Source organism: Marmota monax, unplaced genomic scaffold, assembly GCF_021218885.2.
Source record: "Marmota monax isolate L192 unplaced genomic scaffold, Marmota_monax_Labrador192_F-V1.1 WCK01_AAM20220418_F8-fsc00027, whole genome shotgun sequence".
Classification (NCBI taxonomy): Eukaryota; Metazoa; Chordata; class Mammalia; order Rodentia; family Sciuridae; genus Marmota; species Marmota monax.
The window spans coordinates 18,096,280-18,122,908 of NW_026694617.1; the positions used below are offsets into that span (position 1 = coordinate 18,096,280).

General features: G+C 35.1%; 1 protein-coding gene across 2 annotated transcripts in view; it reads right to left on the reverse strand.

Moving 5' to 3' along the window:
- Prkar2b (protein kinase cAMP-dependent type II regulatory subunit beta) overlaps positions 1–26,629 on the reverse strand; it is a 94,055-nt gene that overhangs the window by 54,164 nt on the left and 13,262 nt on the right. For both annotated transcript variants that reach the window (XM_046422377.2, XM_046422378.1), the window contains exon 2: positions 16,108–16,143. In XM_046422377.2, coding sequence (XP_046278333.1) covers positions 16,108–16,143 — 36 coding nt within the window. The remainder of the gene's footprint in view (positions 1–16,107; positions 16,144–26,629) is intronic.

Genomic DNA, 26,629 nt, shown 5'->3' on the forward strand with positions numbered 1-26,629 from the left:
ATGCCTCTAGCAAAACTAATACATGGAAACAACTTTTATTTACTGAAGGATATAGAAAATAACATCCCTCAAGAAAAAGGGAAGACCCCCCCAGGGAGGAGGGAGGACAATGGGTTCTGGGAGAGAGAAGGTAAACATTAGGTTCTGGGCTCTGGTCTGTCATCCTTTCCCAGTAACACTGAGTTCTGGAGGGGAAGGAAAACAAATGGGCTCTGGGCTCTGGATTTTCATCCCAGTAACAATGAGTTTCAGGCTTTTATAACTGTATCCCTGAGTTAGATTTTTAACCTGCACAACTAGTTTCCTGACTGCCCAGCCAGCATGTCCCAAGTCTCTAATGATTAAGTCACACTAAACATTCTGCTATGATTAAGTCTCATTAACACCTATTAAAAACAGACCCCTCTTGTAACCAGTTGCCATTTTCTCCCCTGAAAATGTTCCACTGCTGCTCAATAAAGACAGCTTGCTGATCTGAGGTCTGCTTCCATTTTCGGTTACTTTTGCTTACATTTACTGACCACTCGGTGTAAAGCTGTGGTTGATATTTACGAAGGAGGCCAGTACCACAGGGTCCCTGGGCTCTTACCCACTTACAATTTGGCTACAAAGATAAACTCATTTATTAAGGCAGGAGAATAAATTATTATTATTAATAATATTAAGGATAACTATCATTATTCCTAATAATATTTAAAATGACTGATTTACAATACAGGAAAAGAGCACAGTATCAGACAGACTGAGGTTTATCTCAGCTGTGTCATTTTTTCCCCTGCCACTTAATAACTATGTGACCTTTGCATATAACTAAACATTATGAATATCAATTTTTCTCACCTATAAAGTAAGGGACCACCTTTGTTAAGTTTTTGATGTTGACACAAACTTTGTTATACTTTTTTTAAAAAGAGCACAGGCTCTGTAGACTGCCTGCATTAGAATTCTATCTCTGTCTTCAGTGGCAGTGTAACCTGGAGCAAGAACTTATCCTCTCTGTGAATCAGTTTCCTTACCTGTTATTAGCAGAATATTAGTACCTGTTGCACAGAGCTGCTTTAAAGAACAAAATGAATTATACACGCAAAGCACTTAGAAATGTTCTCATGGAAAGTACTAAATAGTTAAATAGTTTGCAGTTATTCAAAGTATTTCCCATTTTGTGTTTATTTGGAATGCCAGGTTCTAATCATATACAAGTCTGTGTGCAAAAGGAACTCATAGCATGGAAACCATAAAATACCTTTTATCCTGTGCACTACCATTTCCAATGTTCTTAGTACTTTTGAAGTTCAAAAAGGAGGAAATAAGAGTATCTGATGGGGGAAAATGCTTTTAGGAAAGAAAATCATAAGGAGTGACCTGCACAAATACTCTCATTGTATTTCACTTTTCTGCCACACTCCCAATCTAAAATTAATCTTAATAGAACTTGTTTCATTAAAATAATATACTACTTCAGAGGAGCGTATGCTCTTAAAAGGTGCAAATTAGAACATGTAACACTTTCTGTTTGGAAAAAACTCTTCTGCAGTTTTATAAAACTATATTATGATTATTATTTTAAAAGTCATGATGTACGTATAATCTTCATATGCTTAAAAATGAGGCAGATACAAAGTGTCACTTATCTATGCAGCTTCCTGCTGCACAGTATGAATGAAACATGGCTGCTTGTTATACACACTAATTAGCACATCTGACATATGATAAATACCCCTTATGGTAATCAGTAGGTGCTTCAACAGTTTCTAGCAGGATAACTCTTAGCTCTGATCACTAATTATTCACTTAAAATAGGAAAGCTCATTTAACAATACTTTCTGAAATTGCCTAAAATTCAAAACTGAATTCTGTGTTGAAATATGTTTTGATTTGTGCTAAACAGTAGTTGTTACATGCTAGTTACATTTTTTAAATTTCCTAGTTTTTAAAAATTTTTATTTATGTAATGCATTCAATTCTTTTATTATTAAGAATTGAATGTATTACAATTCTTGTTACACATATAGAGCACAATTTTTCATATCTCTGGTTGTATACAAAGTATATTCACATAATATACAATTTGTGTGAATTTGTCTTCATACATGTACTTTGGATAATAATGATCATATTTTAAAGAACATGATTAATAATTAATGTTTGACCAAGCAGAGTTCTTTCCAGGAATTATGAGAATAGTTCAATACCACAAAATATATTAATACAACTTACTGTTTTATGATGTTAAAAGAGAAAAGCCAAATGATTATATAGATACAATGAAGACATTTCACAAATTCTATTTTTAATTTCTAAAAAAAATCTTAATACTAAACAAACATATATAATATTCTCCCCATACTTTAGAAATGTGTTAAGTACTTTACATTCATTATCTTATTAATCAATTAATAATATCCATGAGTTTAAGGACTTTTATCACTATATTTTACAGATAATAAACTGAATTTCCCTCTCAAAGTCAATCAACTAGTGAATAGCAAAGCCTAAATCTGAACTCATAGCCTTCTAATCTCAGAGCACAAACACTTACAAATTAGAAAGGCAAACAAAACAAAAAAACACACTCAAATGGAACAGGCAGTTCATACATACACATAAAAAAAAATGCTCAACAATAATGAAGAGAAACTAAGCTGCACCCATAAATAAGGAAATGCCAACTCAAACATAATTGACCTATAAAACTGAGAAACATTTAAAACTTCTGTAATGCTGAGTGTTTTACACTGTGTTAAACATAAGACAGGAATATGAATTAGTATGCTATTTTAAAGGTCTATTTGACAATGTTTAGACAAATTTCACATGCTTATGCCTTTGACTAAGCAGTTCCACTTCTAAAAATATATCCTATAGATACACTTGCACAATTACACAAAAATATAGTGGCTAAACTCTGTTAGAGAAAAGCCAAATGATTATACAGATATTATGAAGATACAACGATCATATAGTTTCTATAAAGCATCCATGTAATGAAACACTGCTCAGTTCCCAAGAAGAATGAGATAGCTCTAGAAGGGAGGATATGGAAAGCAGCACACAAAACACAGTTAAATGAACAAGGACATGTAAGTTCCAACTAAATATGTATGTGCATAAAAATTTCTAAGAAAGTACACAAGAAACTGTTAGCTGTGGTTATTTCCAGGACCACGACTGGGAATAATGGGAGACAAGCACCCTTTGTTTTCATTTTATACCCTTCTGAACTACAAAATACATACTGACTGAATATTTAAATTTTTAAATGACATAAAAGATATCTTTATATACTGATCACAACTATAAAAAACATGGATACTGATTCATAAAGTTTTCAGCTGGAATAATCTTGATAATTTAACTTCATAGTTAGAAATATGATTTCATCATTAAAAATTAAAAAAAAAAAGATCCTGACTTATTATTACTTAAGATATGGAAGGTGGAAATGATTTCAAATTAAAATGGAGAAATTGAACACAACCATCATCCCCTCTCATCCCTCCCTCCATCAGGTCCAGCTCCATGCCCTTCCTCCTCACCTCCTCTTCTTCCTTCCAAATCACCAGAGAGCACTTAGCACATATGGCTTTTAGAGTGCTTAGGGGGCTGGTCTTATCTGTTTCTAGGTTATACCAACAGATACAACTGGATCTTTTCATTTTTTATAGGATCTGTAACTACAAAGGAATATAATATTTAATAATTACAATGCTACAAACCAAGCAAAGCTGACTAATACAGGTCCCAGCATTATCCTTCAGTGTACCTGTATCAACCTGTGTGATTTGCAGACATTTGAAAACTATAGAGATGGTAGTCACTATATCAATTTAAATGAATTTTCCCGATATTTAAAGTTTTTCTCCCTCTCCAAGGAGAGACAAAGAGCAATTACAAACCTGAATAAACTACAAGCAAATCATTTCTAGAAATACACTTAAGTCCATGTGTCAACAAACAATATTGTAGTTCTAAGTATTTCTAGATATGTATCCATTAATTTGGGTAGCAACATGATATTTTCAGACTTCTAACTGTAAAGGGAAAGGAATAACACTTAAATTTAGATCAAAATTAATCCGAATCACTCAAATCGATTGCTAAAAGCATGAAATGTAAACTATTTTATAATTTTGGATACAGAAATTTTGAATAATGAATTGATTAAAATAAAGAGAACATTTTTAAAACACTAACATAATTTAAATGTTTCACCTATAAGATGTGCAGAAAAACAATGCTAGCACTAGAAAGTACTCAGTTGCTTTTTTATTTGAATTTAGTGTAATAGTTTCAAAATTCAGGAAAAATCTTAACAAAAAAAATAGCTATAACAATTCACAATAGCCAATTCAATGGGTTCAATTCTCAGCACCATATAAAAATAAATAAAATAAAGGTATTGTATCCATCTCCTAGCAAGCCTTTGAACAGATGAATGGGTAAAGAAAATGTGATATATATACACAATGGAGTATATTACTCAGGCATAAAGAAGAATGACCTTACAGCATTTGCTGGTAAATGGATAGAATTAGAGACTATCATGCTAAGAGAAATAAACCAGTCCCCGAAAGAGGAAAGATCACTGGAGTAGACAAGGGAAATGAAGGGTAGGGAGGAGAGATGGAATAGGGAAAAAATAGAGGAATGAAACTGACCCAACATTCCTAAGTACATATATGAATGTACCACAGTGGATTTCACCATTATGTACATCCATAGGACACTAATTAAAAAAAAAAAACTATAAATAACAGAAAGCGCAATAAAGTACAGGGAAGACAACAGAGGTTGGAAGAAAGGGAGGGGAGGGTAAGTAATAGAAACTGAATTAGTACAAATTATATTCCATGCTTTTATAATTAATGTCAAAATGAATCCTATTATTATGTACAACTAAAAAGAACCAATAAAAACAGCTAGAAATGGTTTGATTTTATTTCCTGTAAAATATTTACAAATACCTGTCTGATTTGACTTCAAGGTATCCAAGATGGTTAGAGTCCACTAGTCCATACTTTCATTTAATATTTAAAAACTAGTTTTAATAACACTAAAAAACCGGCTAATGATTTTAAAAATAAAAACATGACTTTGGGCATGTTAAACTCTTTGCCTCAGTTTCTACACCTATAAAGTGAAGAGATCCTCCTTCAAATGTTGTGGCAGAGGTTCTCCTACATTACCATGGGGAAAACAGCTGAGAAACTATTTTCACAAACTGTGCTCAGGTTCATAATCAAAACAATCATCGTTACTCAAACTTTTGAGCTACTCCATTAGAGAATTTTACTCTTTGACAAAAGTGCAAGAAAAAAACATATGGAACTCACAGGCCACCTTCAAAACTCATAAGGATTTTGGGCTGGGGCTGTAGCTCAGTGGAAGAGCACTTGCCCAGCACATGTGAGGCACTGGGTTCAATTCTCAGCACCATATAAAAATAAATAAAATAAAGGTATTGTATCCATCTACAACTTAAAAATTTTTTTAAATAAAATAAATAAAAATCTCCTAAGGATCTCTGCTCAAAATGTGTCATGAAGAAGAAAGTACATTATGCATTACTCCTGCAGCTACAACCTCCATCCAGAGGACTTCTCTCTCACCAACCATGCAGTTTGACCTCAAGGATCCCTTCTAAAAGTATCACTTCATTTCATTTAACTCCTAAGTAGTGGTCTGTGTAATACATCATGTTTTTTAATCAATAATATGTAATTCTGGATCTTAACTCTTTTTCATCATTTCAACTCCAAAACCAGCTTTCAAATCTACTTGAATATGCTTAAAGTATGTTAAGTAGAGCCCCTCATAGAAATGTGCTGGGAAAAAAATATATTCTAGCAGGTTCACAAAATCTGAATAGAGAGAAAATGCCAAATGGAAAGGCAATTTGAAAGTAGCTAGTTTTCAGAAAGCCACTGAATAGATACGGGAAGTACAAGCTTTCAGTTTTTGCTGCAGATTACCACTCAGCAAGTGGCTGAAACTCAGCACAGAAACTGGGGAGTCTCAGTTCAGAAAACGCCCTCACAACGTAGAAGCCACATACACATGCTGGGTGTCCCTATGACTCTAACTTATATGACAAGAATATTAAACCATCTACATCTGTTTGTAAAAAAAGATATAACTTGGAATTCTGTTTTAAAATATTTTTGAATGTCAGTTCTTCCTTTACTGATGAACGTCAGTAAAGAAAACATTCAGAATTTCTTGAAACAGGTCTAACAATTTAATTTTTTCTAAGCTCACTAGTCTTTCTGATAAAAAGCCCCTCATTTCCATCATTTTGAAAACAATATACCATTAAATTTATATTTCAGGTTTTGGGCAGTGTTATACTGTCTTCCATAAAACATCAAGAAATCAATGTTCTCTGGTTTTAGTAACACCTGACTGAAGGTAGGGGAAAATACTGGGGTTGCAATAGCTGGAAGTAGGAATAACCTGATTCATATCCGGAAATGAAAGGGAAGACCTGAACACATATTTTGCTTTTTAGTTGTATTATTAATTTTTTAAGTATCGGAAAACATGATCAAACGATTAATTAGCATAAAATACATGTTGAGCCTCAGTGACTCAGGGCCCAGTAATGCTAACATTCTCCAAGAATTAGCTCCAAAGTAGCAGTTGGTTCCCACTGATTAAGGGGGTGGCTGTATCTACATATACCTGTTCGTAGTAACAGGCTAAATTTTAAAAGGAAGATCAATTTATTTTCAAAATAATCAAAATGTGGATCCAGCTGATAAATTAAAGGAGAATGAGATTGTACTTTTGTTCTTATCTAAAAACATCTAATGGTTGTTTTTAGATTTAAGAGAAATCCCTGCTGCCCCAAAGATACCAATACAATGATAAGCCAATCCACATTTGGGGTAGGGGAGTTCATGGTAAAATACACACAAAATTATGTTTTGGCCAATTAAAGTTGAGTATGGTAAACTACAGGAGAAAAAAACAGGGATGTTAATATTATGGCATTTTATTAAATTAAAATTTGATTAACTGAGCTGAATAAACCATAACAGTTTATTTAGCACTCACTATGTGTCAGGTATTATGCTATAAAAGTTTTGTGTGTTCTCATCATGAATTACCACAACCACCTAGTTTTATAGAAGATGCTTTAGGTAATTTGTCCAAGTCACACAGCTAATAAACAATGAACCTAAGATCATAAACTATGTCTGTCTTCCTCAGAGCCCAGCCCACACCCAAACACAGTCTAGGCCCTCGTGAATTATTTACTCAATAAATGAAAAAATGGCCCCCAATTCAACCTCTTCACTCTACATCAAACTTCCTTCTTAAGCTAAGTTAAAGGAAGTATCAGAAGGCTGAAGGGCTGTCTTGGGAGGCTGACAAAGATAGTTTTAAGGAAAGCTTAGTTTAACAAGCATTTATGGTGAATAAATTATAACCTAAACCCCATTAGATCTAACTATGTCCTCTGTTCTGTCGCCCTTGATCATCCACAAAATACAGACCCTCCAGACAACCATGTTTTTGCCTATTTCATCTTCCCACTCATTAAGCTTCCCAGTTAGACTTAAGTTTCTCAAGAACTCAGAGTACTTATTGCTGGGCATTAATACAGCCCCTGGGAATGGTATTGCTTAGTAACTTGCTCAGTTGAACTGCTGAACATGATTCCTCCTGTCTACCGCTACCCTTCTTTTTAACACATTCCCCTCATTCTCAAATTCATTCATAAAACATTTCTGACATTTCTCTGCCTTATCTGAGAAATGGTTCTGCTCCAAGAACATTACTTCCCTTGGAGGCCACCACTCCTGTACACAGTGAATCTGCAAGGTAGTAAGGGCACCTTGTGGCTCTCCCACTGGCATCCAGACTACGACCTGGTACTCCCATGTAAACACTGTGTTCCTCTGAGATTTGTGTCATTCAGGTACCCTTCCTGATGGTATCTAGTTGTCTTTCCACTCCAATTTTGCCATCATTACCGAAGACTCTGATGTCCAAGTTGGTAAACAATTTGAGAGCCCATCTTCAATAAAAAAAAAAATGTAGTTGTAGATGGACAGCATGCCTTTATTTTTTATTTGTTTATTTTTGTGTGGTGCTAGGGATCAAACACGGTGCATTACACGTGGTAGGCAAGCACTCTGCCATGGAGCTACAGCCCCAGCCCCTTCATTTTTTTCGTCTTCTGTAATTCCAATAAAACTTCATCCAACCTCCGCTTCAGCATCCTTATTCTGTAACTACTGTCACATCTGTCCTTATTCCATAACATTCTTCCTCAGAAATCTTACTACACAGGCACCTGACCAAATTTTCCCATCCCACTAGTACTCTCATTTCCTTACCCCTCCCTTCTTTTTTTTAAATCTCACAGTGCTCAGGATGGAATATCCAGAGCCTCACACAGGCTAGATGAGCATTCTACCACAGAGCTACACTCCCAGCCCTCCATTTTTATTTGGACTTAATTCAGAAATATATCTTTCTCACCTCATTAATGATAAACCTCACAGTTTAGTAGAGGGAAAGAGACATGTGAACAAATTATAGTATCAATAATGTGTACAGGCTCCATATATTGATGGCAACCAAAAAGAAAAAATGCTGAGGATAGGGAATATAGTTGCAAATTAAACTGTAATAAGACCAGGCAAGAGAAGCCTGTGGAGTGTTCCAAACAGGAAGAGGCACATATGCCAGGCTTTAGAAATGGCACGTGCATTGCACACCTGCAGCAGAGCTGCCACATGCCATCACCTACTGTTCTAAGGGGCTCCATTCACACACTGCAGCCTATTCTACCAAGATGACAAGAAGGTAAAATAAATGTTTATTTAAAAAAAAAAAAAGCAGTTGTTTTACATTAATTTGTAATTTATAAAAGGTTTTCATGAGAATTGTCATATTTCATGTAGATCATATCAAGGTCAAGTCACTTAAGCCATGGCAGTCCATAAAAGTCAGAGATTAAGACTACTGAGAAATTATTATGGCAATTTGATATCTGTGGCAATTTTATATCTTATAACAATGCTGGTCTATAACAAACTGAGAAAAAAGAAAAAAAAAATGGTTCTTTACACAGAGAGTTTGTGAAGTAGAAACCTAAACTCAATAATAACTGAAGAATGGTTGAATTAAGTCCAAATTTCCATTCTGTCTACTCATGTCTGTTTTATATATCTACCTAACTGCTTGACTTTCCCCCCCAGCTCCAGAGGCAGTGGAGTAATGACGATTCACAGGAGTTCAGTGGGTTACATATGTCCCAGGCCATCTTCTAAGCCCCTTGGCATCCCCTGGCACAGCTACTGGTGAGAAGGCTCTGAGGAGGCTATAGGAATAGAAAGATACTCCCCATCCCACCTGTGCCCACCTGAACTGGTGATCCAGTTGTTTAACCTTCTCTCTCCCTGCCCTAGAGGCTCAAGGAGAATTCTGGGAGAAATACTGGCAAGTTAAAGAGATAGTCTAATTCCTCATTAGCCTTGGAAAAGTTAATCAGCATTTCTAGGCCTAACAAAAATGAACCAGAGACTCAACACTTCCATACATTCCACTGGGCTCCAAGACCCCCAGCATGCTAAGATGCAGAAGAACACAATATGCTTAAGAAATATCAACCAGGCGCAATGGCGCATACCTGTAATCCCAGCAACTCAAGAGGTAAAATAGGAGGATCCCAAGTTCAGACCAGCCAAAGCAATTTAGCAAGGCCCTAAGCAACTTAGGGGAGGCCCTGTCTCAAAATTTAAAAAAAAGTAAAATAAAAAGGGTTGGAGATGTGGCTCAATGGGAAAGTGCCTCTGGGTTCAATACTCAGTGGAAAGAAAGTAGAAAGGCAGGCAGGCAGGCAGATAGGCTGGCTAGATAGTAAATCAGGGCTGCAAGGGTATGGAGGACAGACAAGTGGCTGGAGATGAGATGGGAGCGGCACCTGCTCCATTCACTTTCTTTTAGTTGCAACAAGACTACAAGGAAGAATATGTTTTAACATTAATCTGGGGAAATAGAATTAACAGGTGCAGGAAATGGCTGGGAGCCCTTAATGGACTTCCATCCCCAATGAGGAAGAAGCCTGGACCAAGGCATGTGGACTCTGGCATCTCAAAGAACCTCTCCAGGTCCCACCCTCTGACATCTCTTTTCAACTCCCTTGCCCAATACTGGCAGCTCTGGTTTCATCTGTTGCCTCAGTGGAACTGACCCTTACCTTGGGTGTCATCTTTCCATCTAATTCTTCATGTCAAACTCTAAAGTACACAAGCTGCTTCTAACCCACGACCTCATCCAGCCCAGGGTTCTTAGAGGCCCCTGCCTATCTGTGAGACATATTTAGACAACAGGCCAAAAGTGTCAAACTAAGCTGGAGAGAATACTGTTACATGTTTTTCACAGATTATCTACTGCTCAATTAATAAAAAAAATCTTGTGAGTTGTGTATTATCTTCATTTTATAATGCAACCAAGCTTAGAAAGGTCACTAAGGACAAACACACACGTTTTTAGTAAGTAGATATATTAAGTAAGAGCGCTTGGTCTACCTGGATTCAGAGCCTATATGGCCTCCCTTGGCAAAGCAGATGCTAACACTTTGATGTGAGGGTGTATTAAAGGCAGAAATCATTCCAGGCCTTAAGTCCCTGCTGTCAATGGCCACAGTCATCTACTCACTACATGTGAGAGGTGCCTGACAACAGAGGTAAAATGCCTAGCAACGTACTGTGCAAATGAAGTTTATACAATAATACTTAATAAAAATAGCTAGCTATTAGCAATAAAGCACAAATATTCCCTTCTCTTATTTTCCCAGTGAAATGCATGTTAAAAGCTTAAAGACCAGCTCAGGTAGTACCCTTTCTGTGAGCCATGCCCAGGGAGAACCATGCTATTTTCCTTTCACTTCATGGATATTATGGTATCTACCACAATATGAGTCATGGCCAGCCTTCCAGCTGAACTGTGAACTTCTTAAGGGCTACAAACTTTTTCTTGTTGCATCCCTAGAACTACACCTGGCACAAAGGAGTCAGTTCTTAGTAAACATTTGCAGAATCAATTAGTAATCTCACTGGTGAAAGTAGTATGTTCCCAGCATGCATTGTCAAGTACTGGTGATCACCAAGCTCAAAATGTTATACATAATGAGGCTGATTTCAAAAAATAAAATATAAACATAACTATAATCATACTGGCAAATTGGTTTGATGATATGAGAATCACCTCTAGGGGGGAGATGATAATTTGAGAATTAAAAGTTCTTATCATCAAGAAACTTTAAAGTAGAAACAATGAACACCAAGGCTACAAAATATTTCCAAAACAAAACAAAAGGAAGCATATGTTCCCTGAATCAAGGAAGCATATGGTCTCCGAATCAGATTCAAGACAAATCTGAACTTCTCCTAGTTGACTACTTTCTCAGAGACTAATCATTTTCTGTTTGGGGTGATTTTACTGAGATTCTTAATATGTTTCACAGTGAGTGTGTGAAATTTAAAGGCTTTAATTTCACCTCTGAGTTTTTCTGAAGGCTAGTTTAGACAAAATTACAACTTTGTTAAAAATATACTCTAGGGCTGGAATTGTGGCTCAGTGGTACAGAGCACTTGCCTAGCACGTGTGAGGCACTGGGTTTGTTTCTCAGCACCACATAAAAAAATAAACAAATAAAATAAAGGCATTGTGCCCATCTTAAACACACACACACACACACACACACTCTCTCTCTCTCTCTCTAAAATCCAATGTTCATGGTAAAACTTTGATGAGTGGATTAATTATTCCCACATGAAAACACGCAATTCATAATTTGGAGTTCCGTTTTCACTTCTAAGAAATAATTACTTTAGAGCAAGTAATGCTCAACAGTAGTCCATAAAGGCAATACCAAATGCCAATGGAAAGATTCATAGATGCCAATGGGGCACACTGACTAGGCAGTGGCTGGGCCCATGCCAAGCAATACAGGAAACTGTTCCACTGTTAGGGATAAAAACTTTTGAAAAAGCAAATTTCAAAAATTTCAGGAAGTCAATCTCTGAAAGACGAGAAAAACTGAGTTATGACAATTAAATGCAATATAAATAATAAATACATGAATGGACTTAATAAAAACAGGGGAAGAGAACAATTAGGACATCTAGGGAAATCTAACTCTAAACTGTATATTAGCCAACCTTATTGTAGCAAGTTTCAATTCCATGAGTGTTACGTTATATTGTTCTCAGGAGTTATATTCTCCAGTATTTAGGATTCCATAAAGGCTCAATAAAAAAATAAAAGTGTGTGTGCAAAAAAAGGAGGGGAAAGATGTGGCAAAACATTAACAACTGGGGAACCTAGGTAAAGGTGCTCACTGAGCTCTTCTTTAAAGCTTTCTACAAGACTGACTGTGATCAAAATGAAACCTTGTGATAAAAAAACTTCAGAGAGGCCTGACCTCGTGATGCAAGGCATTGTCTCCAGACTGATCAGGACTTTCTTTCTTTCTCTTTTTTGTTAGTTCAAAGAGACAAAAACCAGAGGGAAACCATTCTGTAGACATTTTAAAAATTGGTAGTAGACAAACAATATAAAAGAGATGCCCTTATTAAAGATTAATATCAAATCATGTTATAACTCTCCAAGGCTTTTCTCTGACAGGCTCACATACAAAACTAAGGGTTTTATTGTTTTGTTTTAAACCATTTTCAGGAGAAGAGGGCTGAGCACTAACATTTTTGAGAGACTCAACACTCGGCTGGGAACTTTATTGAAACCATGTAACTTAGCCCTCAGGACAAACTTGAATATAGGTGTTAAGGTCCCAAACTGAGGGGGGAAAAGGAAAAGAAACCTCAGTGAGGTTAATAACTTTGTGTATATATTTCTCTGTATTTTTAAAGAAATGATTACTAAGACTTGAAATAGGTTTAAAGGAGCAAAAGCAGTATTTTTTTAACAATGGGGTTCTGGAGTGCTGTTCAAAACTAAGGTTATGAGATGCTGTCGGAAGACAAAGGAGGATTTATACAGCTGCATCTCAGAAGGCATCCAGCTGCTATTCTTCAAGTTTTGCAGAACCTGCCCGACCTAACCTGGGGGGTGGGGCCCTGTTCTCCCAGCACCTTTCTTCACTCATTCCCACTAATCACTCCACCCGGTGCCTCTCATCCCTGCACGAAAAGGAAAACTGGCTCATGAAACCCTAACACCTCTACACATTCTTAAAGATTCTAGAAGTTCTGTTTGGAAATATTGAGAGAAACTGATCTTTTTACTTATAAAAATGATGACTGACAGATTTATGGGCAGACACTGAAAACACATAAAGACAGGAGAGTTTAGGACAAATAGTACTTAGTACTCCAATCCTAAATAATGTATTTGGTAAATATCTCCTAACTAAAAGATTCTTCTTCATGAAGCTAACAAAAGAAAAAGGAACAAAAAGGTGGGGAATGTTTTATTGAAATTATTCAGGTTTGAAAATTTTAATAGATGCAGTACAACTATCAAAAGCCAAAAACTCAAAGATTTAGGAAACTTAGAACATTTTTTCATTCTTTCAGCAGTAACTGAATACTCAGCACCACAAAGTTATTATTGTGATATGTAGCATATATTATGTAATATGTAATACAGGCAATCTAGCATTTATTTTTTTGAATTATTATTTTTAAATAGATGAATAAGAAACAAATTTACATACAGACTTCTAGTTGATTTATCTGACTTTTTTTCCCCTAAATTTTACTTCTTATGTTACAGTTTTATAATTTACTTTGGAAAAGAAAATATTTCTCAAATAAAACTTGATGAGAAAAAGATATCTTAAGAAATATTCTTTGTTATCACAATTGAGAAATCACTTATTTTTAAAATTTTCTGGAAATGTTACTTTCAAAGAAGCTGATGTATATCTTCCTCTACTAAACCTCACTTTTAGCCACTAGATCAAATTTTCAAAGAGAGCTGTAGAATATCCTCTTTAGGATGTCTTAAGATGGTCCCTATATCCTTCTTTGCCAAAAATAATAATAATAATTCTAGACAAACTTTCATAAGAAAAATAAGAAACCCAATATAAATTTTAGATGTGTAGATAATTAAGTAGGTCCCATTTAGTTTTTTGCTTCTTATACCACTGTCCTTTTTATCTAAGATACTAAATATAATTTCCTCTCCTATAACCAAAGATTTATAATGTATTTAAAATGCTTAGCATAGGTATTCTCCATAAATTGGTTATCTTTTCTTTCCAATACTGTCAAAAATCATTTTCATTATGGTTCCCAACATTCTGCATTATTAGATAACAATTTTACCCATTAAGGCTTATTTTTTTTTTTAAAGAGAGAGAGTTTTTTTAATTTTCGGTGGACACAACATCTTTATTTTATTTTTATGTGGTGCTAAGGATCGAACCCAGCGCCCCGTACTTGCCAGGCGCGCACGCTACCACTTGAGCCACAACCCCAGCCCCAAAGTCTTATTTTTAAGTATAACAAGACTCCTGAATTTCTATCACCTGATTTATATCAAACTGTATCCTATTGCATTTAATTAATATTTCTAAATATATGTCATTCTAGGAATAAATGCAACATTTGATTTTTAATTTTAATTTTTTTCCTAGTATCCCATCATCTCTACATTCTCAGCTAAGTTTTGATGAGATATACTGAACACACATTTGGTGGAAGAGGGATGTAAAATAATGGAATAATGGATTTTTGAAACTAACCTATACACTGGAGCCCTGATCTATCAATTAATGATAAATATATTATACAAATACTAAAGGAGTTTACCCAGAAATAAAAGTCATATGTCATACAGTTTGCAGCAGAAAGGGAGATTACTTATTTTAAGACTCCTAAGTTTCTGTTGAAAGGATTTCACATCATTAAGACACGATGATACTGATTCTTATTCTTCCTTCCTTGTTTACATCACTGTTCATAAAGGTCAAGTTTGGTATCTCTGCTTGAGATAAATTTAATGCCTTACTGATATAAAATAACTCATTCCACCAAAGGCATTACAATCGATACTTTTTCTTCACCATTTAAAATAAATACACTTTGATATTACAAAAACCTCAGAATGGCAATGTAGATACCATACCAATGAAGTAAATTTTCCTCATTCCTGTCTTTATAGACCTGATCACTATATAGCAAGATTAAATTGAACCAGAAACTGCTAACAAATTAAAAATAAAATTCAACCTTAAAGCATCTTTATTATATAGCACAGGTGAAAATAAGGTAATTTCATGAAATAAATTATTCATATATAATATTCAAGCTCCAAAGGTCATCTGTTTGAAATGTTTACCTTTTGTTTTTCAAAAGAATAATTCTACTTATATTTACAAGGGAGCATGATTTTTCTCAAACCAAATATAGTAGTACATCATTTGTCCCCTGTCTTCAGAGAAGAAGGGATTCCACAGTGTGACTTTTCAAATAATAGCTTATTCATTTCAATGACCAAATTCACTTTACTTAAACTATTTTGGACAGAAATTGTTCTTAATTACATCTCATACTTCCCTACCAGTTCAGGTAGAACACTATAATGAACATAATTTAAGCACTTGTTATAGGGCTGTCCCATGACTATCTATAAGGTTACTGTGGTAAATTTAAAGACAGCAATAGCCTCAGGACATTAACAAATATAAAGTAATATTTTCCTATCCTAAATGACTCCATAATGATAAGTTCTTCAATCTGCATTTTAAGAGTCTTCCTGCCCCTAATTAAAAACTCTCACTCATCACTTCACCCATCTTCTAAAATCACTGCTTCTAAACTGTAGCTGGTAAATCAGAGAACCATGCAAGTAGTAATTTTACCAAAATGTAGCAAGTTACACACTGGGATGAGAATCTCCATTTAAAAGGTACATCAGCTTAGGCTACAGCATAACTTATATATTTAGTTACTCAGAGAACATTTTCAATTATTGACTAATTCATGATTATGTCAGATGGTTTTGATTTCTGGGAAAATGACAAAGAAGTTATTAATCTACAGCAATTTTTCTTTGTAACTTCTTGCCCATTTTGTAAATGTTCCCATAAGTAAGCAAAAGCCATAGTAGAATCAGACTTACCTGAGGCACGCCTTGTGAATCGATTTATTACTGGAGCTAAAAGAAAAGTGCAGAAAAATATAATTAGATTAAAAATCTGATTTTTCCAAACCCCTACAAAGGCTCAGATTACTAAGTAATCTTATAATGTAAACAGAGAAAATATGAATGAATAAAGATAAGATATACAAAAGATACAAAAATTACATGTTCAAATTCATTAATAAAGAAATGCAATTTAAATCAATATTTTACCTATTAAATTAGTTTCCCCAAACACTTTAAAGAAAATTCACCTGGTTAGAGAGAGCTGAAACTACTTAACTGGGACAGTGTAAATCTATATATTACCTATAGAAAATCTGACAATTACTTCAAGTACCATAAAAGGTTTATGTCTGTGGATAGAGTAATTCTACTTTTAGAGATTTATTCTTTAAAAAGCTACAAGAGAAGAGGAAAACAATATGTGAACACTTTTAGCATTATCATTTTAAAATTGAAAAAAATAGGAAATATAGATAAAAGTGTTCATGTATACAGAGATCATTTTTAGGTGAAGGATAGTATATCCTTGAACATTTCCGATTTAATATTTGTGGTTTTGATATTTTTGTGCAACCCAAATGTCCATGACATGCAAATGTGTACACTGAAAGCTGTGACTCCCGGCTACTGCGTGCATCACCCAGCTGGCAAGCCTACCGTCTGCCCACATGCCTGACTCAACTCAGCTCTGTGCTGCTGCTTAGGTTTGCTGACACAGTTATCTCAAGTGGAGGGCTCTTTTTTTTTTTTTTCTTGAGAAAAGTAAGTAAATTTATGGTTCATATTATATAAGACAAGACCTCACATATTATACTGTATATTTTGTTTGCAGAATGTCATGGGTCTACTAAAGTACTCCAATACTTTCAAAAGAACAACTATGAAAGTTGTTTACACTATGTACTCACTTGGGTCAAGGAAAAGACATAATTTTTTAACAGTACTGTGGTCACACTGCATGACGAATATATAGGAGTAAGTACCAGGAGAAAACTGCGTCAGATTTTTACCTTCATCTCTGCAAACATGCTATTAAACATCAGCATCATCATATTACTGATGATTAAGTTTTATAGTAAGGCCTAGAGAAATTGATTAATTTGTTTTAGATCAAATAACCACCCTGTAGCAAATCTGGAGAATTTGAACCTAGGAGTATCTAGTACCAACACAATCCTTTGGAAAGAAGAGAAAGTGAAAACACTGATTCCCGAAATCACATCATAGGAAGTGAATACTTTCTTTCATACTGATCTTCACTGTCATTAAAGATTAACTTCATTAAATAATTCACAAATCCAATTATTAAAATAGCATAGAGTTTGCAGCAAAATATATCCTCCAGACTGATCGAGAAAAAATTCTTATTATTTATAACCAAAATAATTTAGCCATGTATTTGCACAGTCAAAAATTACTTATATCAAAAAAAGTTCAATACTGCAAGTATTTTAAAACACAAAAGTCCTTCAGTTTCCTTGGATGCTTTTAATCCCCCTTTTCATAACTCTTTTGGAACCTAAATACAAGGACAGTGACAAGAGACAATGTACAAAGACATTCAACCATAGGAATGCAGAACAGTACCTCAGATAAAGAAAGATGAGGGCTAAAATCCTATCTAGAGCTTGGGGCAAAAAATAAAAGTAGATATTCGCTGCCCTCCTGTCCAGATGAAACCACAGGGCTATGAGCTTCAGGCTAGACATGGTGGGAAATCTCTGTTCTCCTGAGTCCTTAGGTTTATGCATCTTTCTGAAGTGGCTGAAGAAGAGGACTTCCTGCACCAATGGCCCTGTCATCTAAAACATCTTTTTTTCCTTCTTCTCCTTCTCCTTCTGTTTCTTCTTCTTCTTCTTTTCCCTTGTTTTGTTTCTTTTTGGCAGCGCTGGGGATTGAACCCAGGGCTTCATGCATGCCAGGCAAGTACTTTACCACTGAGCTATATCCTAGGCCCCCAATTCTTTAAATTTGTAGGGATAATTCCGATTGTCATACTAATTCAGAAAACACACTTGGCATTTGGCAGGCAAACTCCAGAACAGTCCTACACTAGAAAGAACTGTCCTACATTCCCAGCTTTCATCCCAGATGACTTTCAAATACCCCACAGGGCATTCCTGATTCTAACACTGCTTTATATATGTACTTGATTACTTTATGCTGTTTTAATATATATATCAAATTTTCTCAAACAAAACTATGTAAATCAAAGGAATTACATTTTCTTTTTTATACTCTGATTGGAATTACACTTTATTAGATGTTCACTCTTTCAGGAAGTCTATGCCACTTGCAACAACATCATTTGTCATTTGGGCTATTTGAATACCAGTACAGTATGTTTGGTCACCTAGACATTTTTTTAATTTTTTAAATTTTAATTTGTTATATATGATAGCAGAATGCATTACAATTCATATTACACATACACAATTTTTCATATCTCTGGTTGTACACAAAGTAGAGTCACACCATTCGTGTCTTCATACATGTACTTAGGATAATGATGTCCATCTCATTCCACCGTCTTCCCTATCCCTATGCCCCTCCCTTCCCCTCCCACCCCTTTGCTCTATCTAGAGTTCCTCTAATCCTCCCATGCTCCCCCCCACCCACCGCATCCCATTATGAATCAGCATCCTTATATCAGAGGAAATATTCTGCATTTGTTTTTGGGGGGAATTGGCTAACTTCACTTAGCATTATATTCTCCAACTCCATCCATTTACCTGCAAATGCCATAATTTTATTCTCTTTTAATGATGAATAGTATTTAATTGTGTATATACACAACATTTTCATTATCCATTCATCTACTGAAGGGCATCTAGGTTGGTTCCTAGACAGTTTAGCTATTGTGAATTGTGTTGCTATAAACACTGATGTGGCTGTGTCCCTGTAGTATGCTGTTTTTAAGTCCTTTGGGTATAGACCGAGGAGTGGGATAGCTGGGTCAAATGGTGGTTCAAGGAATCTCCAAATTGCTTTCCATACTGGCTGCACCAATTTGCAGTCCCACCAGCAATATACGGGTGTGACTTTTTCCCCACATCCTCGCCAACACGTACACTGGAGAAAAGATAGCCTCTTCAACAAATGGTGCTGGGAAAACTGGAAATCCATATGCAACAAAATGAAATTAAACCCTTATCTCTCACCATGCACAAAATCCAACTCAAAGTAGATCAAGGACCTAGGAATTAAACCAGAGACATTGCGCCTAATAGAAGAAAAAGTAGGCCCAAATCTCCATCATGTCGGATTAGGCCCCAACTACCTTAATATGACTCCTATAGCACAAAAATTAAAATCAAGAATCAATAAATGGGATGAATTCAAACTAAAAAGCTTCTTCTCAGCAAAAGAAACAATCAGTGAGATGAATAGAGAGCCTACAATTTAGGGACAAATTTTTACCACAAGTACGTCAGTTAGAGCACTAATCTGTAGGATATATAAAGAACTCAAAAATCTTAACACCAAAAGAACAAATAACCCAATCAATAAATGGGCCAAGGAACTGAACAGACACTTCTCAGAAGAAGATATACAATCAATCCACAAATATATGAAAAAATGTTCAACATCTCTAGCACTTAGAGAAATGCAAATCAAAACTACTGTATGATTTCATCTCACTCCATTCAGAATGGCAACTATTAAGAATACAAACCTACACAATTTTTATAGCTTTTTAGTCTAGCTAGTCAAATAGGAATTAAGATTGATTCAGGGTAGAGGCCTTGCTGGAAATAAAGATATGTGCATCTGGCCACGCTGTCATTTTCTCCCTCAGGGACCTAAGTCAGGCAAGGGAGCCAGGGGTGAGGTAAGGTCAGTACTGCCAACTTTCTGACCCTCCACATCACTGGTGGTGGTGGTGAGGGTGGGTAGGACAGCAGGCAAGAGCCGTGGGCGCCACTACTGGCACCATAGCCTCCCATGAAACTGAGGATAGTGCATGTAACTTAAATTCTCAGCTCATGAAATACGGATACTAAGACCTGTCTTTCTTCTTCAGAGGGTTTTTTTGGAAAAAAAAGAAAACATATTTTTAAAAGTGCCTGTCAACTATAAACTCCTATTCAAATGTAAAGGACTGATGCTTATTTACTGTGAACTAACAATACCATTTTTAAAAATATATATATTTTTAGTTGTAGATGGACACAATGCCTTTATTTATTTTTATGTGGTACTGAGGATCAAATTAGTGCTCTACTATTAAGCCAAAACTCCAGCACCAACATTACCATTTTTAAAGCATACTAAGTAAACAACAATACAAATTGTCATAAAAGAAAGTTTACAAATAAAGATGTTCTAAAATGTGACAAGTCAAATTAAGTTTTCGTAGGAATCTTGGTTTCACCTTCATTTTCTCACTCATGGATATTCTGTGAATATGCACATGTGTCATACAAATAAATACATATATTCACCAAAAACATATACACACACATATATTGGGGAAGGAGAAAGAGAATATTAGAGAACAGGACATGTCCAGAGAAACAAATATGATTTAAAGATATACCAAACTCCTACATTTTCAAAAGCTATAACCTAAGATCTTAGGGAATCCCTGAGGACAAATACAGAAATATTTATGTAGGTTTGACTTTCTCCCAAATACCTGAGAGTCCTGTGTGCTACTAGGAATATTTTCACACCGTATGAGCAGAGATCCATTCAGTTGCCAAAGTATATCTGAGTAGATTGGTTTTACTTGCTGAGCTCCTGAAAGACTGGAAGTATAATTCAGGTCCTCATTAATCCTTGAGGATACTTAGAAGAAAAAGACTCCTTTATTTTGGATAAACTGAAGGAGTCTCTCAATACCTAGCAGTGAAAACAGCCTCCCACACCTGTTTGCTCTGAGCTCCCCACAGTGCCAACAGGAACTGCTTATCTTTCACCTCTTCATGCAGGTTCTGAGTTAATAACCACAGAGTGAATCAATAAACGTTGAAAAGTACACAGAGCAAGCCTCCTGTCTCCACTTATTTTCTGGCCATATTGAGTGTGGAGGACAGCACTGGAACTGTAACACTCTGTTACAGAAGGGCTTAACCAAGCCTGGTCCTATTTACGAAAGAAAGGACTCAGGGCTTACCCTGGCAAGTGGCCACCTAAATTTAAAATAAATAAATAAATAAATAAATTAGGTGAAAGAGAATTTCAGAAGACTAAAAAAATTTAAGCTAGTTCATAAAAATAAAAGCAATCAATTGAAAGCATGAAGCAGTAAGTCTGGTCTTTTAAAAGGAAGCCCAGGGGACAGCAGTACATGTAAGTAGTTTGCATCTTTGAGCACAATGGGGAGAGAAATCACAAGTTGAAGAAATAAGAGCTCTGAGTGGTGATCTGAAGTCATGAACACACACACACACACACAATTAAAAACAAACAAACAAAATTCATTAAAAGAATATACCCTATCTCTACTGGAGTCACCTTAGCTAAATGGCCTTTTACAGAAGGGTGTTCCTATATCCTGAAGTTAAATACACACAACAACCTTACTTTCAGCCAAATAATTAGCATCCCTGTCCTCCTATCAGCTGGCTTTACAAGCAATAAACACTTTCTGAATCTGTTAGCTGTCTAAATAAAAGACTGTAGAAACTGTAAATTGAAACCATGTAAGCTAATTATTTTTGACAAAGTAAATAAATGCTAATCTCAGAATAAATTAATTTTTCCTATGCCTATGCTTCCAAAATTGAAATGAAGATCACCCCTGACCCAAGGAAGAATTAACTTTTTAAAATAGATCAACAGCAAATAACAAAATAAATTTTAACTGTTTTGGTAATTAACCTAATAGACACAATTTACACACATTTTTGTACATGTTCAATTATTGGTATTGAAAACACCACTTATTTTCTACGTTTTGTTAAAGGACATGATGAGCCTTAACTGCTTTCAGAAACAACTGGAGATATTCATTACTGTCCTGCAGTACCTTGAGCTGTATTCCAGATACACGGAACCTAAGAATCTGAGCTGTGGTTTAATTCTGGAGGACAGAATTAATTGGAGAATATACTCCAGAGCTTCCAGGCCTTGGTGCTAAGGAGACTCTGGAGGTAAAACATGTATGTAGCTCAAAGCACTTCACTGGACATAATGGCAACTGTGTGAAAGGCAGGCTTGGAGGAGGGGACAATTTTCTACTGCCTTTTTGATTACACAACTTGAGGAACTGAGATTATGTCCAACCCACCTATTCACATGGATCAGGGCTTGAGATGGGCCACAGTGACATAAAGTATAAATGTTCTGACTTTTACAAAGTGCCATTTTTAATGATCACTATAAAGATACATATTTTTGTTCAATTTATAAACCAAACTCCCAAAAATGTAACTGATATTTTAAAATATTGGGGTAATAAAGTGTAATGATTAAACCAGAAACAACACATTTACTTTTATTTATGAATGAACGTGATGCTTCACTTTTTAATTCATGAGGATTTTACCCATGATGCTCTCTTACAAACAGAAAGAAAAATACAGTTACAGCTAAAAAAAAGTCCCACAGTGGCTAACCACACACAGAGTGAAGCAATAACAATGCCTAGAGAAAGGTTCCCAAATAGTTTTTGGATTTTTAAATACAGAAGGAGATAGGAAAGGGACATTGTCAAAACTACACAAACTCAGTATCTGCTTCTCCAAAAGATAAAGTGTCTCTTCCAAAACTATATTGTCAGATACAACACATGAAAGACAGATTTGTTAGAGGCCAATGTTCTGCCACACATTACAAAATCACAACAAAACTTTCCAGACAAGGATAAATTTAGAATAATACGAAAGCTTTGAAATGAAGATCAACTTAGACAACAATTAGGGGATGTGATAAAAGTTACTCTACTCATAAAAGTAATCATTGAAAATAGTATACAAAACCTTCCCTGTATTTTCCCAGAATGAAAATTTTCCTGCCATTCCAGCCTTGGCTCACATGTCCTCTCCTCAGGAAGCCCTTTCTTGAACAACCTGTGTAACTAACAAGTAGCCCTCCAGTCCCTCTCCAACAGACCATCCTGTTTCCTTCTCTCCAGGGTGATCAGCTATCTAAAAATTTCTAGTGTTTTACACTTATCCTCTATTTCCTTTCATGCTAGACTACAAGCTCCAAGAAGGTAGGGTTTCCTTGTCCGTATGCTTCACTACACTACCGCAGTGCTTAGAACACTACATGCAATTACATATATTAGTTTAAATACATGAGCAATGCTAATGAAAAACTAATGTAATAAGGGATACTCCCTGACACCTAAAATCGTTTGGACAAATGTGATATTCACACAAGTATTAAGTTTGTGAAACTCATCAATTAAAATACAGTATTGGATGAAAACATACAACTGATTTTAAAATAGTAGAGATTGACTAGCCTTTGGCTTTTTTTCCCCCCTAAGTAGCAAAAAGCAACCACTTCATATTACTGTTCTCAGTTTCTCACATTTTTCCTGCTCTAGAAGTATATGTTATATCCTTTGCAGTACCTCCCACTACCAAGGGTGGAGTAAATTTCCCTCCCCACAGTTACTGTGTTTTGCATGTGACTCTCAGGCCAGGAGAAAGTTAGCAAGACAAAAAGCACATAGTCTTCTTCAAATGTACTTGGATAATTCTAGCTTGGCTGCTTGTGTTTCTAACATCACCGGGAAATGGAAGTCTCCAGTTATCACTTATTCCAAAAGGAGGCTACATGAGGGGCAGAGCAGAACTCAGGTCTACAGCCTGGAGCCATGTCCATCTGAAATCACCCAAATCACAACCAACCACAGAGTCATGAGAAAGTATGTGCAGTTGTAACCAATTATATTTTAAGTCTGTTTCACAATAAAAAATGGACTAATACTCAAAAAAAAAAGCAATCTCATTTGTGCTCAAAAATCATGAAAATATAACCTGGACTTTAATCTCCAAATAATGATGATGATGATGATGATGATAAAAGATTTCACAAGAAGGGCTGGGGCTGGGGCTCAGTGGTGGAGCAGTTTGCCTAGCACAGATGAGGCACTGGGGTCAATCCTCAGCACCACATGAAAAATACATAAATAAAAGTTATTAAAAAAAAAGATTTCACAAGAGAGTAGAAAGCAATAGTATTTCTCAAAAGTATGGAAAAGAGGACTTCAAAAGCATTCATGTTTCCAATTCTTCTTTAACTGAGTGGAATTGACATATAATGAGATACAAAATTCAGTGAATTTTGACACTCACATATACAACACTCCAATGAAGATAAAAAACATTCCAACATCTTGGAAAGTTTCTGTAAGCCCCCTTCAGTCAATTCCCACTATCCTATAAGCAATTACTGAGACAATTTCTACCATAATGGTTTACTTTTGACTGTCTTTGAGCTTCAGGTAAATATGAGGTTCTTTCTTGCTGTTAAAAGGATCAACCGCTTGTTCATTTTTACTGATAAGTGGCATCCTTTTGCATGAATATGCTTTAACTTATTTATTCATCAAATGTTGATGGACATTTGACTTGTTTCTAATTTGGACTATTTTGAATAAGCCTTCTATAAATATTCTTACACAAGAAGTTTTGTAAACATATGCTTTTATTTCTTGGTTTAATGCCTAGGAGTGAAATTGCTTGGTTACGGTAGATGAATGTTTAAAATAAGTCCACAGTTTTCCCAAGTGTTAGTATCATTTTATGCCCTTACAGGTCACTTAGAAGAGTTCTAGTTGTTCCACATCTTTGCCAACATAAGGCATGTCTTATTTTAGCCATTCTCATATTAATAGTGTCTCTGTGGTACCAAGTTTCACTTTCCTGATATCTAAAATACAAAACATCATTCCCTGTGCCTATCAGCCATGCTTTTCTTCTTTACTGACATGCCCCTAATAGTGTTCAATTTGATTAGGGTTTTTTATTATTGAGTTTTACTAGTTCCTTTTATACATAATAAATTACAAAATATAATAGAAAAAAGTCCCAGATATAATAACAATAAAAATGAAAAGTTACTTAGGAATGAAACTGAGAGGATACAAAAATTCTTTGTGAAAAAAAAATTACAAAACCTTATTAAAGAAAAAAAAAAGAGACCACATTCATGAATAGTAGGTTGAATATCATTAAAAATGTCTGTTCTGGGCTGGGGTTGTGGCTCAGTGGCAGAGTGCTTGCCTCACATGTGTGAGGCACTGGGTTTAATCCTCAGCACCACATAAAAATAAATAAATAAAAAATAAAGGTATTTTGTCCATCTACAACTAAAAGAAATTATAAAAAATGTCTTTTCTCTCCAACTTGGTTCATATATGCAATGTAACTTTAATAAAACTCCCAATAAAATATTTTCCACAAAATTTAAGTGTATCCTAAAATTGGTAAGTCTCAAAATTAGTCTCAAAAGTTCTTTACACTCTTGGGAACTATTTGCTTATGTGGATTATATTCATTAATATTTACTGTATTCAAAGTTAAAAACTGATGTTTAAATAATATTTAATTTAAAGCTAACAATAAAAGGTGCCTGTTATCACAAATAACATACCTTGAGAGAAAACAATTACATTTTCCAAATGAAACAAAAGTTAGTTATATTTAGAATGCCTTTGTTTTACATTTTCCAAATCTGCTAGAAGATAGCCAGGTTCTCATATCTGCACCTGCATTCAATCTGTGCAGTCATACCTCATGTACCCTCCAGAAAATTCTGCTGTATATTTTTAAAAGCATGACAGAAAAAAATCAAGTTAGTATTATTTTACTTTTTATCCTATAGCCTCCTCAAAAGGTCTAGGGGTGGGAGACAAATAGCCCTCTGGGGTCTCTATACCATACTTTGAAAACAGTCTTCAAAAACTAGTATAATTTCATAATACACACACACACACACTGTTCACTACAGCACTATAAGAATAATAAATTGGGAACAACCAAAATATTTACCAGAGAATGAATAAAGTATTTATTTATGAGTATACTACATAGCAGTTTAAAATAAATAAACTGGAGCTGCATGAATCAATTTAACATCTCAAATACTGTTCTCAAAAACAAGTTAAAAGCCAAATGTTTTCTCTGATAAGTGGATACTGATCCATAATGGGCAAGGGGAGAATGGAGGAACTCTGGATTGAGCAGAGGAGAGGGAGGAGTCGGGTGTAAGGGGTGGATGGTAGAATGAGATGGACATTCTTACCCTATGTATGGGTATGATTGCACAAATGGTGTGACTCTCCATCAGGTACAACCAGAGAAATGAAAAGTTGTGCTCTATTTGTGTAAAAAATAAAATTAAAAGTAGTTAAAGGATAATACTATACATAAAATAAATTTCCATAGGGGAATTTTATACAAACTTGGACTAAATTTAAAATAACACTATTTCTAACTAATGAATAAATGCCTAAGAAGTACTTGTGCAAAATAATGCACAGAAAATATAAATACCAAATACTGTATATGTGGTATAGTCTTAAAAGAAAAAC